At 40.2% G+C, this 19026-nt stretch overlaps 1 protein-coding gene across 1 annotated transcript; it reads left to right on the forward strand.

Moving 5' to 3' along the window:
- Window positions 1-9835: 9835 nt before the first annotated feature.
- Window positions 9836-18933, forward strand: LOC128354706 (microphthalmia-associated transcription factor-like; the record flags this gene model as incomplete). Its single annotated transcript, XM_053314882.1, has 5 exons — window positions 9836-10245; window positions 16243-16341; window positions 17084-17146; window positions 17991-18153; window positions 18752-18933. Coding segments are annotated over exons 1-5 (629 nt in total), but the record flags the coding sequence as incomplete, so codon positions are not given.
- Window positions 18934-19026: the final 93 nt, after the last annotated feature.

Genomic DNA, 19026 nt, shown 5'->3' on the forward strand with positions numbered 1-19026 from the left:
TGCCAACCCTTATAGGTCACTGACCCATTTATTCGTAGCTGTACAGGAAGTGTCCGTGTCCAGTTCTTTATGTAATTTCCCTCCAGTCTCTTATCTCTAATCATATATGAAGGAGATACAATCAACTTTTCAACACCCCAATGAATTAACATCAATTTGCATCTTTTCATTGATGGCACTATTTCTAAAAGTCTCTTCTTATTCTGTCTGAACCCACCGTGACATGTTGAGTTTTTCACCGAGGTCACATGTTTGCGTGCTTGTTTGTAGCATGTTTGGGGCCCAGAGACGGTCCATGTGAGAAGATTAAATTAACATCACACAGACCCTCGCGGTCATGTGGATGTGGACAGTGTGACTTTGACAGTATGGTGATAAGGTCCTGCTGATTAGTCACCATGAAAGATTTAGTAAAGAAAAAAAAGGAGGATTTTAAAACTTCACGGTAATTGAAGTTTTTTACAGAATCGTCCAACATGGATTTCCTTGTCTGGTGACTGGTTGATATAATCTGGACTCTGCTTAGGTTTGTGTTCTTCTGTCCTCCCATAACGACAAAAAACATCCAAACAATCTCAATGTCAACGCACTCGGATGGATTAACAAGCACATGAACATGTCAGAAGACGGCAGCTGAGGAGTCGACCTTCAGCCTGACACGATCATAGCTGCTGCTGCTGCTGCTGTCGATCGCTTCAAGAAGAGATTAAAAGACGAGATTCTTCCCCCCTTTTTTTAAAAAGAAAAAAAAAAAGAAAAAAGAAGTTTTGTGATGCTGGTTTCCTGAACTGAAGCAGCAGGAAGTCATTATTATCTGTCAGATTTGATGGTTGGAACTGTGAGATTTGTAAAACATTGTACAAAAAAAGAAAGAGATTGATCGGTCCTCCTCTTTAAAAAAAAAAAAATGCACTTCAAAGACATTTTATTTTTAATCCCAAATTCACCAGATATTTTCTTTTCCTTCCTGTTTCTCTTAAATCTTCCCTCTGACCCCTAAGTGCACTCACAGCTGCTCTTTGACATCCAAATAAGCCAATTAAAGCACCTGTCTGGAGGTAAACTACATTCCCCAGCAGCCTCTGACCTGAAGCCTCTCTGCCACCTGCTGGTAGAGTTAGGTACTGCAGTTTGTCAAAGGTTTTTTTTCTTTTCTTTTCTTTCTTTCTTTTTTTTAATAAGCATTGAAGCAGTTATCACCGTCCTTTATAAAAAAATCACATCTATTTTCACTATGAATTAATCTGTCTACATTGTTTTGTGTCTGAAATGTCAAAAATGCCAATTTACTTGAAGATAAGAAGCAGAGAGAAGATGGAAAATCATTAATGGAGAATTTACTTATTTTGACTTATTTAACATTTCTTTTAATTGACTTTCTTGTCATTTATTTTTTTAATTAATATGGCAAACAATCTCAAAAACTTCTTGTGTAAAACCATTTTAACCAACACATTCGGACTCTTTCGCATTTTAAGCGCATTTTTTCTATTGACTTGCAATGTCAAAAGTTTGATTTACCATGACTATTTTTATTTCAGTTAATTCCTCACATATAATCTTTTGTCATATCTTGGCAGTCATGGTCTTCCATATAACCTGATTAATTAATTTACTGAACTCAAGTAAAAATTATAAAAACTTTCTGCTTCCATCTTCTCAAATGTTTAGATTTGCTGGTTTTCTAACATCTCATGACAGTAAACTGAATATTTATTTTACTGTGAAACCAAATAACTTATCAGTCCATTGAAGAAAATAACTTGCAGATTAATTGTTACTGAAAATAATCATTAGTTCCAGCTTTAATCACCTCTGAGATGATGGACGGTTGAATATATCTCTGTGGGGTTTTGAAAGAGGAAGACATTAAGAGTCTCTGAGAGGAAGCAGAGACCAGACTGGACTCTAAACCATCACACTGAGCGCTGAACCTCTCGAGGGGTCGGCTGGACTCAGTCACGTGTCTTTCCTGGATGTTGGAAGTGAATCCAGCGATTAGATGGAGCCGATCTGATCTGAATCCAAAAGACAGAAACCTGAAGACTTTAGTTGTTTTTATCATCTTCACTCGCAGTGGTTCAGTATTTCTCTCTATATGTCTCTCTATAAACACCTTTTGGACAAAGTGTTTTGATAGTGAAAAAAAAGCAAATATTATTAATATTATTACTGTTATTCTGATGATTCTATCTGATGCTATGATGAACTGAAAAAGACAGACTAATTGTTGGATATTTCTGTGTTTATGAATCTGGGTTGTGTTTGTCGTTTGCTTGATGAAAGTTTGATGCAAGAAGAGTACAGAGTAAAGTTTTGTAAATATAATTTATTCTCCTGTGACCCCCTCCACTGGTCATGTGACTATGTAAAAGGTTAAAAGTTAACGCTCGCTGTTCCTCCACACTCTGCAGACCTCCACACAGCCGGAGCCAGACACGTTTATGTATTACAACTGCTGTCAGGAGGGGGGGGGGGGGGGGGGGTTAAAGGAACAATCTGACATTTTTCGGACACATCCGTCCTCTCCAGAGTCACGTGTTTCAGATCTCTGTGAGACCAGAACGTAGACAGGTTCAGGACAAGTTTAGTGTTGCTTACAGTAGCACAAAGACTGGAAGTAGGCGGGAAACTGCTAGCTAGCTCCATCAAAAGAGAAACAATCCTCCTTCCAACGACTCCAAGTCTGTTTTATTTACATGTTGCTCTTTGTTTAATAATCAGATCAACACGAATGTGGTTTGATAGCATTTTTTTTTATCAGATTTAAATCCAGTTTTCAATCTTATGGAGTTAAAACAACAATAAAGTAATATAATGAAGATGTCTAATCAGCTTTCGTTGTCAGAGAAACAGCTTTGATGTCTTTCATTTAAACCAGAAACAGAAATGCACAGATAAATATGCTCTTTGATCATGAAAAACAAAGAGGAATGATATAAAGTTTGATGAGAGTTTCATCAGCGTTGGCGATTTCATTAATCTGACCAAGAACTCCAAAATTGATCCAGTTATCAAGATTTATCCATGCAGGTGTAAAAAATGTAAAAACACAAATAGTTTTGAATATTTATTGACTCACAACTGCTGTGATAAAAGTGATAAAACATAATATACACCTTCAAAAAACTTGTTTGTGTGTCGAATCTTTTTAGCTAACAAGCTAGTCACCAGTTCCTACTAGTTAGCGGCTAGTTAGCAGCAGTTTTATGTCTCTTTTGACTGGACCAGACTAGCAATCAACTGTTGTTAATGCTAATATTTATTCAGTCACGATAGTTTATCAGTTAAAGACCACAACACAAGATAACACTCATTGAGGAGCCATTAAATGTAGCTTGCTATAGCTAGCTAGTTGCCTACGTTTGTTTGTTTTCTAAACTCACAATTTAAAGGGTATTTTTGTTTTATTGCTAACTTTAGGCCAGCTGTGTTTCAATTCAATGCTAATAATAAACTAGCAGTCTCTTATTCCTGTTGGTTGGAGCTAAGCTAGCAGTTTCCCCCCCGTCTCCAGTCTTTATGCTAAGCTAGGCTGAACAAATCCTGGATATAAAGTCAATCTGAAATCTGGCTCTGGGTGATAAAAAAATGTTTCAAAAAACTGTATTTCTCAAAATGTTGAAGTATTTCTTTAACTTTTAGTACCTCAGCTGCCTCACTGACTTTGTGCTCAGTCTGTGCACGGCTCTGGTTTTCACAGTGTGTTTTAAGCGTGTTTTTAGCGTGTAAAGCAGACTCCGGTGGTGTGTGTTGCTCCTCTTTTCCCCCTCGGTGGGAATGGAAGGAAATGGCCAGTAACTCAGCCTTACAGTTCCCATCATCATCAGTTTGATTTGATGTGGTGAAAAAAAATGTTTTCTGCTTTCAATCTGAGTGATGTGTTGGGATTTTGTTTTATTTTTATGTTGCTTATTTGGCATCTTTTGTATGAACTTTGTTTTTCTTTCTGTTGCCAAAAGCTCCTTTAGAGACTGTTTCTGACCAGTTCTGACCGGTTCTTACTAGTTTCAGCTGGTTCTAACCAGTTCTGACCAGTTGTGACCGGTTCTTACCAGTTCTGACCGGTTCTTACCAGTCCTGACCAGTTTTGACCGGTTCTTACCCGTTTCAGCCAGTTATGACCAGTTCTGGTCAGTTCTAACCGGTTCCTACCAGTTTTGACCGGTTCTTACCAATTCTGACCAGTTTTGACCGGTTCTTACCAGTTTTGACAAGTTCTTACCAGTTTTGACCGGTTCTTACAAGTTTTGACCAGTTCTAACCGGTTCTTACCAGTTTTGACCGGTTCTTACCAGTTTCAGCTGGTTCCGGCCAGTTTTGACCGATTCTTGCCAGTTCTGACCAGTTCTGGCCAGTTCTTACCGGTTCTTACCGGTTCTGACCAGTTCTAACCGGTGTGTGTATGATACAGGTGAACTGTGGTGTGTTGTATCAGTCCAGTGTGCACTTTTCTCTTCATGTGCCAAAGCACGTATTGGAAACTCAGTATTCAGTATTCAGAGGTAGTGAAGTTGTCGGCTAATATATCAGATCTGCATTTTATATTTAAGTATTTCTTCTCGTTGTTACTTTGGTCTGGGTACCACGTGTCACTTCATGTACAGGTATAGTCTGTTACAGTTTGAGCCGATTATAACTAGAGATGAGCAGAGTTCAATTATCACATTGATACTAGTAGTTTAGATTTGCTCAAAAGTTTTTCTCTGAGCTGTATTGGCCCTTTAACTTGTATAAAAATGAATAAAAATATATATAAATAAAAATGAACAGATGAGTTTAAAATCTTCCCCGACCTCAAACTAGCGTTGATTACAGCGTTAGCTAAACATTCATTGGTGAACCTATCGAACTCGTTTACAAGAACAAATGTTTCCCTCGTTTTCCATACTGTAGCTTCAGTTTTATAAAAGTCAGTATTTGAGAATATCTGAGAACTATTTGAAGTAATTTCTTATTAATTTCCAGAGGGGGATTGATCAAGTAAACAGACACAACAAATACGATCTGCGGACGACCGACCTGCAGGGTTAGTGAACGAAACTAAACCTGGAGCATTATAGTGCTAATCAGTCACAACGGACACTTTGCACAGCGGACGTTTTGATTTGTCAAAGCAGGAAAACACAGCTGTAAATAACGTCATTGATAAGTCCGTCCCATAATTGATCCAGTCATGCCAACCTGACCTAAATATTATTAACCTTCCTGTCGTCCTCCCGGGTCAAATTGACCCCGTCTGTTTTGACTGTTCCTTCCTTCCTTCCTTCCTTCCTTCCTTCCGTCTGTCCTCCCTCCTTCTCTCTTTCTTTCCTCCCTTCCTTCTTTCCTTCCTTCCTTCCTTCCTTCCTCCCTCCTTCTCTCTTTCTTTCCTTCTTCTCTCTTTCCTCCCTTCCTTCTTTCCTTCCTCTATACCCCTTCCTTCCTTCCTCCCTCCCTCCTTCTCTCTTTCCTCCCTTCCTTCTTTCCTCTGTCCTTCTTCCTTCCTCTCTCTTTCCTCCCTTCCTTCTTTCCTCTGTCCTTCTTCCTTCCCTTCCTCCCTCTTTTCCTTTCTCCCTCTCTCCCTTCCTTCTTTCCTCCGTCCCACCTTCCTTCTTTCCTCCGTCCTTCCTCCCTCCCTTCCTCCCTCTTTTCCTTTCTCCCTCCCTCCCCCTTCCTTCTTTCCTCCCTCCCTCCCACCTTCCTTCCTTCCTTCCTCCATCTTCCTTCCTCCCTTCCTCCCTCCCTCCATTTCTTCCTTCCTTCCTTCCTTCCTTCCTTCCTCCCTTCCTTCCGTGACTCGAGGACAACAGGAGGGTTAATCACACCTGTGTTTTTCAAAGTCAAAATGTCTTTGACTGAAATGAAATTAAAGATTTAAAAAACAATAGTATAATAATATCAAACAAACCAAACAATTAATCAGCAACAATTAATAATTCCCACACTATATATCTAAATCTATTTGCTACAGCTCTAAAAAAAAAAAAGCATTTAAAATTGTACGAATTTCCACCTTAATTATCTTATAGTCACATATTCTGTAGCGAAAAAAAAACATTTTCTAATTCTTTTTCCTAATAAAATAAAATATAAAAAAGTGTGTGATGTAAAAAAATTTCCCAAAACTATATTTAGATCTCTGCTGATGAGTTTTTTTAAAAAGTTGCCCCACTTTGATATCTTTATAGTGTAATGTAGCTGATTGTATTTTAACCGTCCCGTGACTGAACGTGCACATCTGCAGTTATAAGCAGCCTGACGTCCTGATGGCAGCAGTTAACGCATTTTTCATCTTTCTTTTTTTTTTTTTTTGCCTTATACAGTTTCTGAATTTTTTATCAAACTTCTTCTCGTGCCAAAATCAGACGACTCGATCGCTCTCGGTGTTCAGCTGTTCAGTCTGTGGTGTTTTTTTTTTTAAATATTTATTTGTAACTTTCAATGCAAAGTGTTATTATTATTATTATTGGTTTTGGGTTTTTGTTTTTCTGGGTATCTTCCTCCCGGCCTGCTCTGTACCTGATGTGAGCGTGTTTTATTGTTCACGGTGGTTTTCCAGGAGAGTTTTTTTTTTTTTTAAATTGTGTGTGTGTGTGTGTGTTTTCCGCCTCTTTCACACTGTTAAAACATGATGAGTCTGCCATCATCTCTGTCTCCACTTTTTGTGTCTCTGATTTCTCCCCCCTTGGATGTCAAGACGCCGGTGTCACAGACTGGTAAATGGCTGCTGTTACCATGGAGACCATCAAGATTTCAGTTTTTATATTCGAGGCTAAAAACGTGCATGAAACAAATCACACTATGTTAATATAAATGCAGTCGGCAGCATTTTTTAAAAATTCTGTATTTCTGTTAAAAGAACCAATCGGAGGGAACGAGGCGATGATGTCATTTCTCGTTAAATGACATCATGTTTGTGACCTGAGCTCTTATCTCCTGACTCATTGCCATGGTAGCTGTTGGTCTCGTTCCTGAGCCTCCGGTGTTACTATGGTAACTGTTGACATGGTAACCACGATGTCCCGGTGCTGCTGGGGCTAGAGGGGGGCTGCTGTTACCATAGTAACCACTGGACTCTAGTTAGCATGACAGTAACATCATCTCTCTCTCTCTCTCTCTCTTTCTCTCTCTCTCTCTCTCTCTCTCTCTCTCTCTCTCTCTCTCTCTCTCTCTCTCTCTCTCTCTCTCTCTCTCCGGGTGTAACAGCAGCATGGTCGTGTTTTCTTCTTCTCCTGTTGTGGTTCTGGTACCTTGTTATTATTGATTATTGAGTATTGATTGCAGGTTATTGGTTAGTGGCCGGCCACTGCCTTCCATCCTGTTGATGTGTTTCCCATCATGCCCTTCTGTAAGAAATAAAAATGAGAAATGTTTATGAGGTTATAAATGAAATAAAAACATAACAACTGATGACTACTGGCTCTGCTGCTTTATTACAGTTACATGTTATTTTAATATTTCATAACCAAATACAAATGTAGCACCAGCGCCATCCAGTGACTCCAGTAAGAGATGTGATGTAGTTTACAAATATTAGTGGTTTTGGCAACTTTTTCTCGGCTACATTTACCCATTAGAACAGGGGTGTCAAACATGTGGCCCCGGGGCCAGATCTGGCCCGCCTAGGGGTCCAATCCGGCCCACTTTCATTCCTGTGTTCTTTTCCTTCTTTCCTTCCTTCCTTCCTTCCTTCCTTCCTTCCTTCCTCCCTTTCTTCCTTCTGTCCTTCCATCCATCTGTCTTTCCTACCTTTCTTCCCCTCCTTCCCTTCTTATTTCCTACCTTCCTTCCTTCCTTTCCCTCCATCTTTTTAATGATCCGGTCCACATTAGATCAAATTGGTCTGTATGTGGCCCTGAATGAAAATGAGTTTGACCCCTCTGCATTAGAAGAAATCTTCACCAAAGTTTTTATAGATTCTGCTCACTGAGGCTGCTCAAGTTCCTCTTACTGGTTTTTTATGAAAGGAGTGGAGATTGTTTGTTGTTTCTAAGATCAAGAATAACATTTTAGACCAGTGTGGATGAGAAATCTTTAAAATACTCATTTTTTAATTATTTGTTTAAATACTATACAGTAATACCTATACTAACATATTATTTTTCTTATTTTATTTATTTTTATTCTCATTATTCTCATTATTGACTGTACACCATAGTCGTTTAGTCCATTTCAGTGCACATATTGTTTAAACATATGACAATAAAACCTTTGAATCTTCTGGCCAATGACAAGATATATACAAGATATTACTTTATTAGTCCCACAGTGGGGAAATTTACATTATAGCATTATTGCATATAGCAGCAAGAGGATAGCAAAAATAGAAGAGCATCAATAGAGAGAACGAAGAGCAATAAATAATAAATAAGTACACAAAAAAAAACAATAGTAAAAAATATAGTAAAACAAAAAAAAGGTGTCCAATAATAATATACCTGAGTTTGATATTGTTATTGCACAGATTTTAACATGAAAACATATATACATATATATTTTGGCTATTGCACAGTTGAACTGAAGTACTAGTATATCCAAAATAGTGATATTGCACATTTACATGTCACATACATTGAAAAGTGCATTTTGTGAAATTCTCTAGGTTGGGGGTCCGTGTGGTTTTGTGGGAGCTGTGCTGATTGTAAAGTCATATACTGTTTATCAACTCATCCAATAGCTTATAAAATGATTATGACCCATTTATTATATTAAATCAGTATAATACCAGATTATATTATTTCAAATTATTAAATTGAGTTTAATTTCATACATAAAAAGTAGCATTAAAATTACTTATATGACTCCCCTTTATTATTGCATTATTATTGCAAAGAATAAATTAATTGTAATATTTGTTTTCATTTCATTTTTAGGTCACGTGTTATATATAGGCCTATCTTATATACAGTCTACCTGGAGACGTCACAGCTACTCGTGACTATGATGAAACGTCTGGTAATATAAAAACTTTCCCTCAGAGCTCAGAGTCAAAACACCTCCGTCCCGCCCCCCCTGCCTCTCTCTTGCTCTCTGATTGGTCCGCTCTGCTGTCAGTCTGAGCTCAGCCGATCGAACCTGACGTCACTCTGGATTTCCCCGCCACACTCTCACTTCCCGTAAACAACCAGCCGAGCAACGCGGCAAGCTCATTGGCTGTTAGAGAGAAGAGCAGCAGCTGATTGGTTCACCGGAGATCAGTCCAGGTTAAGGCCCGCCTCCCCTGTGATGACTCATACATAGAAATAAAACCATAGACTGTAACAGGTAGAAAACAAGACGCAGTTACTGGTCTAAGTTATTATTCACAATTAAACATTATTTTAATATAATTCTAATTAAATAAAAATAATAAATGTCTGGTAAATTAGAGTGACATGACAGATTTTTAAATTAATCAAATTTGAGGGTTTTTTTTTACTTTTATTGTAGACACTAATAACACTGAGGCCATGTTATTATAACACATAGCTGTTGTTAAATTACTATTACTATTATTGTTCTTTATTCTTTTTCTTATTGCTGCTCTTATAATTTATTTTACTGTCCACCTGCTGCTATAATAATGCAAATTTCACCATTTTGGGACTAATAAATAAAGGAATATCCTATCTTGTCTTATATTTATAATTTATATATCTACTAATTAAATACTAAACTCTCCCTTTGTGGCTCAAATGAGAAGACATCGGTTGAAATCAATAATAGGAAGTGTTTTCTTTTCTCTTATAAGCATAAGTGTGTTGGATCTGATCTGTGTGTTGTATTTCTGTGCTCACAGCTGCTCCACACATGCACCCCCCTGTGTGTGTGTGTGTGTGTGTGTGTACGCGCGCGCGCGTGCGTCTCTCTCTCTCTCTCTCTCTGTGTGTGTCTGTGTCTCAGTGTGCAGGCTGCTCAGGTGAAGCTGACTCTCTCATCATCAGTGAGCTCCTTTTGAGCCTTTTCTGATCTCCTGGTTTACTCCACAAGGATTTAAAGCTCTTTGGATGTTTGTGTGCGTGAAACATGCTGTTGTGATTTCACCTCTCTAGAGACTTTGATCCCTCGGTGGCTGCTGGGAAAATAAAAAGCGCACCTTTTTTTTTTTTTTTTTTGCTCTGCTCGGTCTGTCTTTGGGTTTCTTCTTTAAATCGGTGCAGAAATGTCAGCTGTCAACTCCGAGCACTTAATGAGCGGAGACCCGGAGCAGCTGGAGGCCGGGATCCTGCAGCAGCAGACCGTGTTTGTCATCCTCGACTCGGCTGAAACACTCAATCTGGTCCGGTGAGTTGCGGAAGTCCTGGAAGTCACCGTTATCTCTGCTGCTACCAAACTCCATTCATAAATATGCATATTTAACAGCAGCTGTGCTCCTCTTTGTAATATACGATTGTCAGGAAATATCTGAAGTATGGTGTTAAATATTTAGTTTATTCTGGTTAAATCGGCAAAAGTGTGTTTCCTATTAATCCTACCTATCAATCACTGCTGCTGCTGCACCAGAAATGAAGGCTAATCATTTAATAAAGTTGTTTTTTATATGCATATGTTTTAATATGTGGCTTTAGTCAACGCCGAATTAAATTTAACCTCCTAATTATGCTGGAAAATATCAAGTTTTGACGTATAAGACAGCAGAAAATAGCGGATATGCAAGTTATATTAAAATTGAGAGATCTGTGAATGGACTTTTGTGTGAAGGGGCTCACCCAATGTATCTGACACTATAAGGAAGTTGCTAATTAAAAGTCTCATATCTCTTTAAAGATGATAAGCATGTAGTTAGTAGCTCTAATGACCTAAATAAAGTGGGCGTATGTATCAGAGTTCAGTGCATTTTATCTGAATGAAATCTCGTCTTCAGTGAGGTTAAAGTGGACAAAGATCAGCTAATTGTATTACCAGGAATTTGGCTTAATGCACAAGATTTATGCCGAATTAAATTTTAAAAATTAAAGTTTCATAAATATACTTTAAGTCTTATTTTAATTAATTGACAGGCAAGTTTAATTTAAATTGATAAAGGTATGAATGGAGTTTGGTTCCTGGATTGCAAACAAAAGAAGCAGGTTAAAAATGGAGTGAGGTTGTAGTGTGAAAGTTGCTGAGTGTGTTTTTTCTCACAGTGATGATGATGATGATGATGATGATGATGATGATGATGAAGGTTAACCTGTGTGAAGGTTTTCAGACTTGTTATTAGGCAGTTTGTTGTTGTAACTGTCTGACCTTTGACCCCTGATCTGATCCTCTTTACTTTCTCCTGTAATGAGTCATCTAAGATTAACACAGGCACACACACACACACACACACACACACACACACACACACACACACACACACACACAGCAGGTCGTCCTCATATATTTTCCCAGGGGAAACGCGGAGAGACAAACAAGCAGAGCTACAGGTCTTGTCTAGTCCCTTTTCCGTCACACCACCACACCCTGTTAACACACACACACACACATATAAACACACACACACAGACACACACACACACACACACACACACACACACACATATACACACACACACACAAACACACCACAAACAAAAATGTGTGGGGGCGGTGGTGTGAGACAGAAAGAGAAAGGAAAAAACCCAGCAGAGGACACACGTCTGTTTGTGTTTAACCAAAACCACTGAAGGGGAGTTTAGAGGATGAAGGTGATGAAGTGAAGACTCGAAAGGTGAAGTAGCGAGAGAGTTAAGCTGTCTCAAGTGATGAGGATGATGAAGATGATGAAGGTCGGTGTCTAAGTTCAGGTTGTTTCTGCTGCGTTTGAAGTTTTTTTTTTTTTTTTTCTTCAAACTGTTTCCAGATGCTGTTAAACCAGAAACTCATCCAGCTTTCTTTTTTAAGCGTCATTTTTTACAGTGTGCACCTCTCGGCTCCTTCCCATTCAGAAACCACAACACCGCTTCACACCTCCTTTCTTTTTTTTTGATTTCCTGTTTGTAACTGAACAAGTCTCGGTCAGTTTTCAGGTTGTAAAGCTACAATTATGGAATATTTTAAGACTGAATTGTTGATTAAAATATCGTCCAGATCATATTTCTAATCTCAGAACAGGAAATCTGCACAAATTGGGGCCTAAAGTCTTTAAAGAGATTCAGATTTGATTTATTCAGGAGTAAAAACATCAAGTTTATCTTCTGTTTGAACCATTAAAACCAGTTTCCTCTGTTATTTAGCTGCTTTGCTCGGATCTGTTTAAGTTTCCCAGTAGGAGACATCATCAAAAAATAGATATTTCTGAAGAAAATCGAAGCGCCCTCCCTCGAAAATGACTGTTCTCAACACTGTGAACAGGTTGGAAAAGGCTCAAGTTTGCTTGTGAGTGTCTGACGGCTGAAACAGAAACACTGAAAGGAGCTGAAGTGTCATTCAAAGTGGAAACACTGCAACGGTTTGATGCATCAGTTGAAGTGGAAACGTTGAAGGCGGCTTAACTTGAGGTATGAAAGTGAAACTAGTGAAAGAGAGGATTTGCCATTTTATGTGAAAGGACTGAAAGTAACTGAAGTGTAAACACTGTAAGAAGCTGAAATGAATCAGTATGATGGGGCTGAAAGTAGTGGAGTAGTTCATCTGCAGATTGAAGTCTACTACTGTAGTGTTTAAAGTTTGCTTGTGAGTGTCTGACGGCTGAAACAGAAATATTGAAAGGAGCTGAAGTGTCATTCAAAGTGGAAACACTGCAACGGTTTGATGCATCAGTTGAAGTGGAAACAGTGAACTTAACGTGAGGTATGAAAGTGAAGCTAATGAAAGAGTGAACGAAAGGAATTGAAGTGTCATGTTATGTGAAAGGACTGAAAGTAACTGAAGTGTAAACACTGTAAGAAGCTGAAATTAATCGGTATGATGTTTGCCGAAAGTAGTTGAAGTCTACTACTGTCGATTAAATATGAGCTGTGATGAAAGCAGTGTAAATATTTTCACTGAAAGCAGTTGAAGTGTCGAGTTAGTGCTGAAAGTTGTTTTTTTTCATCATCAAAAAAAAAGAAATTTCTGAAGAAAATCGAAGCGCCCTCCCTCGAAAATGACTGTTCTCAACATTGTGAGGCTCGAGTTTGCTTGTGAGTGTCTGACGGCTGAAACAGAAACACTGAAAGGAGCTGAAGTGTCATTCAAAGTGGAAACACTGCAACGGTTTGATGCATCAGTTGAAGTGGAAACATTAACGTGAGGTATGAAAGTGAAGCTAATGAAAGAGTGAATGAGAGGATTTGAAGTGTCATTTTATGTGAAAGGACTGAAAGTAACTGAAGTGTAAACACTGTAAGAAGCTGAAATTAATCAGTATCATGTTGCTGAAAGTAGTGGAGTCATTCATCTGCAGATTGAAGTCTACTACTGTAGTGTTCAAAGTTTGCTTGTGAGTGTCTGACGGCTGAAACAGAAACACTGAAAGGAGCTGAAGTGTCATTCAAAGTGGAAAAACTGCAAAGGTTTGATGCATCAGTTGAAGTGGAAACACTGAAGGCGGCTTAACTGCTGAAGACAAACAAAGAAACTGAAGATGAAATATGAGTTGGTGAGAAAGCGCTTTAGGTATTTACTACAGTATTTAATCCTCTTCATCCTGCTGAGACTCGAGGCTTCAACGATCCGCCTCCGTCTGCACCGTCGTGTGCTGCATGCTGTTCCTCGCTCCGTGTCTGATCCGTCTCATTTCATCTCAGACTGGATTCACTTCCTTTTCCCTGATGGAGTCCGTCTTAGTGACTGTTCCTACGTATGTTGCTTTATCTTCTGTTAATCTAGTAGCACATTCATACTTGCATCCAAATTGCAAAAGGGGGATGGAAAAAGGGGGATGGAGGAAGGAAAGAAGGAAGGAGAGAGGGAGGAAAGAAGGGAGGGAGGAAGGAGGAAAGGAAGGAAAGGAGGGAGGAGAGAAGGAAAGAAGGACAAAAGGAAGAAAGAAAGGGGGATGGAGGAAGGAAAGAAGGAAGGAAGGAAGGAGGGAGGGAGGAAGGAAGGAAGGAAGGAAGGAAGAAGGGAGGAAAGAAGGAAGGAGGGAGGGAGGGAGAAAGTAAAAGAGGAAGGGATGAAGGTAGGGGGAGGAAAGAAGGAAGGAAGGAGGGAGGGAGACAGGAAGGAAGGTAGGGGGAAGAAAGAAAGAGAGAAGGAGGGAGGGAAGAAAGGAAGGAAGGAGGGAGGGAAAAAAAGGAAGGAAGGAGGGAAGGAAATAAGGATAGAAGGAAGGAAGAAAGGAAGGAGGGAGGAAAGAAGGAAGGGAGGAAGGACAGACAGAAGGAAGGAAAGAAGGAGGGAGGAAAGAGGGAGGAAGGACAGACAGAAGGAAGGAAAGAAGGAACAGTCAAAACAGACGGGTTCAATATGACCCGGGGGGACGACAGGAAGGTTAAATACCTTTTTTTTTGCATCAGGAGCTACACTTTCTTCTATCTTTTACAGATTTAGTTCTTCGGTCCAGCACCTGTTGTTGTTGTTGTTGTTGTTGTTCCAGATGTGTGCGTCTACTACACAGCTGTCTCCTTAGTAACAACTAAATATCGTGAGCACATAAGAAAACTTTAATACTCCTGATTCCCATGTTTAGGCTCGTCTCTTTTGACTCAGCTGTCCCAGTTTGTTTCTTTCCTCCCTTCCTCCGTCCTTCTCTCTTTCTTACTTAACCCTACCTTCCTCCCTTCCTCTTTTCCTTTCTCCCTCCCTCCTTCATTCTTTCCTCCTTCTCTCCTTCCATCCTTCCTCCCTCCCTCCTTCCTTCCTTCCTTCCTTCCTTCTGTCTTTCCTTCCTCCATCCCCCTGTCTTTCTTCCTTCTGTCCTTCTTTCCTTCCCTCCTCCCTCCTTTCCTTCCTTTATTCCTTCCCACCTTCCTTCCGTCTTTCCTTCCTCCATCCCCTTTTCTTTCTTCCTTCTGTCCTTCTTTCCTTCCCTCCTCCCTCCTTTCCTTCTTTTATTCCTTCCCACCTTCCTTCCTTCTTCCCTCTTTTTCTTCCTTCCTTCCTTTCTCCCTCCCTCCTTCCTTCCTTCCTTCCTTCCGTCTTTCCTCCCTCCTTTCCTTCCTTTATTCCTTCCCTCCTTCCTTCCTTCCTTCTTCCCTCTTTTCCTTCCTTCCTTCCTTTCTTTCTCCCTCCCTCACTTCCTTTTCCCTGATCTTAGTCTTGGGCCAATCACATGTGTCAACAAGTCATATTTTCTAGCTCTTGGTGCAAAAAGGATCGATTGCAGGAGACGTTTCAATACTACTTGGTATCGATTTATCTCAGTCAATACCTTTTTAAAATACTATATATACTTAATAGTCATTTATCATCATTTTTGCATCATCACCATCAGCTGTAGAGTCCTGCAGTGTTAATCTATAAAATGTGGAGCATTGCATTGTGGGTATTGTTAGCATAAAGTAGTGCAATTGTAATGAACGCTACTTCCATTATGTAAGGTTTGGGTTCGCAGGGCGCCATACTGTGGATATATAACACTGTGCAGGATCAATGCTGTATTATTATCCAGATTACATGTTAATACCAGGTGTAAAAAAATAAAGGGTCAACATATAATTTGGGGTATTGGGTTAAAATCCTGTAATGACCCTTCACTCCTGAATCCTGCAGCGTTTGAAAGGTGCTGAGTCAGCGTGAGTCAGACAAGTTCAGTCATCAGAGATTTAATGAGACAAACAGAAAGTGAAAACTCAGCAGGTCTGAATAATGTTCACCCTGTGAGGTTGCTGACGGCTGAAACGGACACAGAGATGGACCACGGCCGCCCCCCCCGGATCAGCTGACGTAGAAAGGGTTAAATGTTAGATTTTTACTACAGCAGCTGTTTGTGCTCAATTCTGCTGATTTTAGTTTGACTGGAACTTTTTACAGCGGAGGAGGAGGAGGAGGTGTGTCTGCAGCTCCATGTGGATGGTGTTATAACGGAAGTGACTCAGCAGAAACACTCACGCACACACACACACGCACACTTCCTGTCGGGGTGTGCGCGTGTGTGTGTGTGTGTGTGCGCGTGTGTGTGTTGTTGTTCCCTCCACATTCTTCTTCTCTGATTTCTCATATAAACTCTGTCCTCTTGCCTCCTGTGCTGCAGAAGGAATGTGTTTTTCTGTCTTTGGTTTTTTCTTTTTTTCTTTTTTTTCTTCTGTTCATTTCCACACAGTCAGCGTTTGAACATAGCAGCTGCAGAAAAAGCAGATTTCTGATTGGTCTCTCTCTCTCTCTCTCTCTCTCTGTCTCTCTCTCTCTCTCTCTCTCTCTGTCTCTCTCTCTCTCTCTCTCTCTGTCTCTCAGGGTGGAGTCCGGCATCGTCGCTGACATCGAGGTCGATAATTTGCTGCCGTCAGAGTCTGACACCTTCTACCAGATTAAGAGTCAGCCAATCAGCTTCAGGTAACTTCTCCAGGAATCAAAAGCATCTGAATAAACATAAACAATAAACAGCTGGTTTTACATCTGTTGCCATGGTAACGTCACTGCAAGGGCCCCCCCTCCCCTCCAACAGCATCACATTTATCTAACGCTCCCGTCAGACGTGCTGCTCTTTAACTGGAGCTGCAACTAATGATTATTACCATTATTAATTAATCTGTCAATGTGTTTTTCAATTAATTGATTAGTTATTTGGTCCATAAAATGTCAGAAAATGGTAAAAAATGATGATCAGTGTTTCCCAAAGCCCAAGATAACATCCTCAACTCAAAGATATTCAGTTTACTGTCACACAGGATGAAAGGAACCAGAAAAAACTCACATTTAAGAAGCTGAAATCAGAAAATTTGGATCTTTATTCTTAAAAAATGACTTAAATTGATCAATCGATTATCAAAATAATTTAATTGAAGTCTATAAAAACTGTTTTCAGCCACAATAATAATAATGATAATCTATATTTGACATTTTTGAAACAAGTTTAAAAAGTAAAACAATCTCAGTGAGGAGACCAGACAGCAGCTCTTCATCTCTGCTGGAGGCTAACAGCTACTAGTATAATGCAGCCCAGTCTCCAGGTGCATTGTGGGTAACGTAGGCAGCAGATCTGTAGGCAGAAATATGTGAATCAATCCTCCTTTCATCAGATGATTAATAAATAAATAAAGTGAAAGTAAAATTGATTGAACTTCTCTCTCTGCAGTGCTTCAGCAGCAGTCTCCTCTTCATCAACTCCATCCTCACTGCCGTCAGCCATGTCGTCAAGGTAACAACACAACTCTTTTCTTTCATTCTTTCTCCTTTACGTCTCCATCCTCATGTCTTAGCGTGATGGATGGAGGGACGTCCTCTCTCACTCCTGCCTCGTCATTTTAAGGAGACGTTAACTAATCATGGCTCTGACTTCGACTTTGAAATATGAAGAAGTCAAATATGAACATGTAGAACTCTGATTTTCTATTATTTGATTATTAATCTATAACAGTGTCTGGCTGTCACAGAATGAAACACAAAATATTGATTATTTAGTTTGTGAAAGTCTGACGTCATTTTCAGGCACATTACATTAAAACTGTTACTATGTCAGATCAGCTGATCGATCAGTAAAGACCCTCGATCAAAGTGCTTGATCAAAGGAGTGCTGCTGTGATTCGCTCTAAGCTCCTCCAGGAGTCTGCTCGTCTCCTCGTCTCCTCTGAGGAGCAGGACGGAGGAGTGAGAACAGGAGGAGGCAGAAATGACAAGAATGGAAAGCACTGTGACTTCCTGTTGTTGTTGTTGTTGGTTCAGTCCAGCAGAGGGCGACGTTGGTCTCCTGATAGATCACAGTCAGAAACACTGATATCTCCTCCTCCTCTCCTCTCCTCTCCTCTCCTCTCCTCCTCCTTTCCTCTCCTCCTTCTCCTCTCCTTTCCTCTCCTCCTTCTCCTCTCCTCTCCTCTCCTCTCCTCTCCTCTCCTCTCCTCCTCCTTTCCTCTTCTCCTCTCCTCTCCTCTCCTCTCCTTTCTCCTCTCCTCTCCTCTCCTCTCCTCCTCTTCCTCTCCTCCTTCTCCTCTCCTCTCCTCCTCCTCCTCTCCTCCTCCTCCTCCTCCTCCTCTCCTCTCCTGCAGGGTTTTGATGCGTCAGGACCTGATGCGTCAACAGGCTCTTGAGGAGGAGCAGAAGGAGGCGCAGCAGCTCCCCCGCCCCCTGGCTGACTCCTCCTCCCCCGTCTCCGTCTCCATGTCGTCCTCCTGCAGACCTCCTGCTCAGGTCCCTGTGGAGGTGCTCAAGGTAACGCTCAGGATTACTGGATGTTTCATCTGGGTTCAAACCTTTGAATCCTCCAACATTTTAATTTCATCAAATAAACTTTATAATCCTGAAATCAAACTTTTATATATTTATACATATATTGCCACTTCAAGATAAAGAAAAGTTATGCAAAATACTTTTAATGTCATTTACATTCATAATTTTGCACATACAAAGTAATAATACCTGTAAAAACATTAAGTAGAAATGCATCAATGTGACAAATCAATTTATAAACTTGACATTTTTTATACAATAAAAGAATTTGTATGCACAGTTCCAAAAAAAGATGCAATTCATGAATAAAATACATTTACAGTCACTAAAATATTAAATATTTAACTTGTTAAATTTAGATTTATGAACATGATATTTAGCTGGAAACAACATGATGATAAAACAGGACAGTTCAGATATCCTGACTACATATCCCATAATGCACCCGGCTAGAGATGTTCATTAGAGCCTCTCTGCAGGTAAACAGCCACAGACTGTCAGGTGACATCACTGTGACATCATCAGAGAACATTATACAGATGTGTGACTCCTCCCCCTCCCCCTTCCGTCCGTCTCTCAGGTGCAGACTCACCTGGAGAACCCCACCAGGTATCACATCGAGCAGGCTCAGAGGCAGCAGGTGCGTCAGTATCTCTCCACCACTCAGGCCCGCCACCGCCAAGACAGTCAATCTGATGCTCGGGCCCTCCCCCCAGCTCCGCGTCGCCCCCGGCAACCAGCCTGGAGCCAGCAGCCCCAAACGTGAGGTAAAGTGGTCCTGAACCTGAACCTGAACCTGAACCTGAACCTGTTTCAGGTGTGTATATACACACAAATGTCCCGACTCAGATCAGG

Source organism: Scomber japonicus, unplaced genomic scaffold, assembly GCF_027409825.1.
Source record: "Scomber japonicus isolate fScoJap1 unplaced genomic scaffold, fScoJap1.pri scaffold_469, whole genome shotgun sequence".
Lineage (NCBI taxonomy): Eukaryota > Metazoa > Chordata > Actinopteri > Scombriformes > Scombridae > Scomber > Scomber japonicus.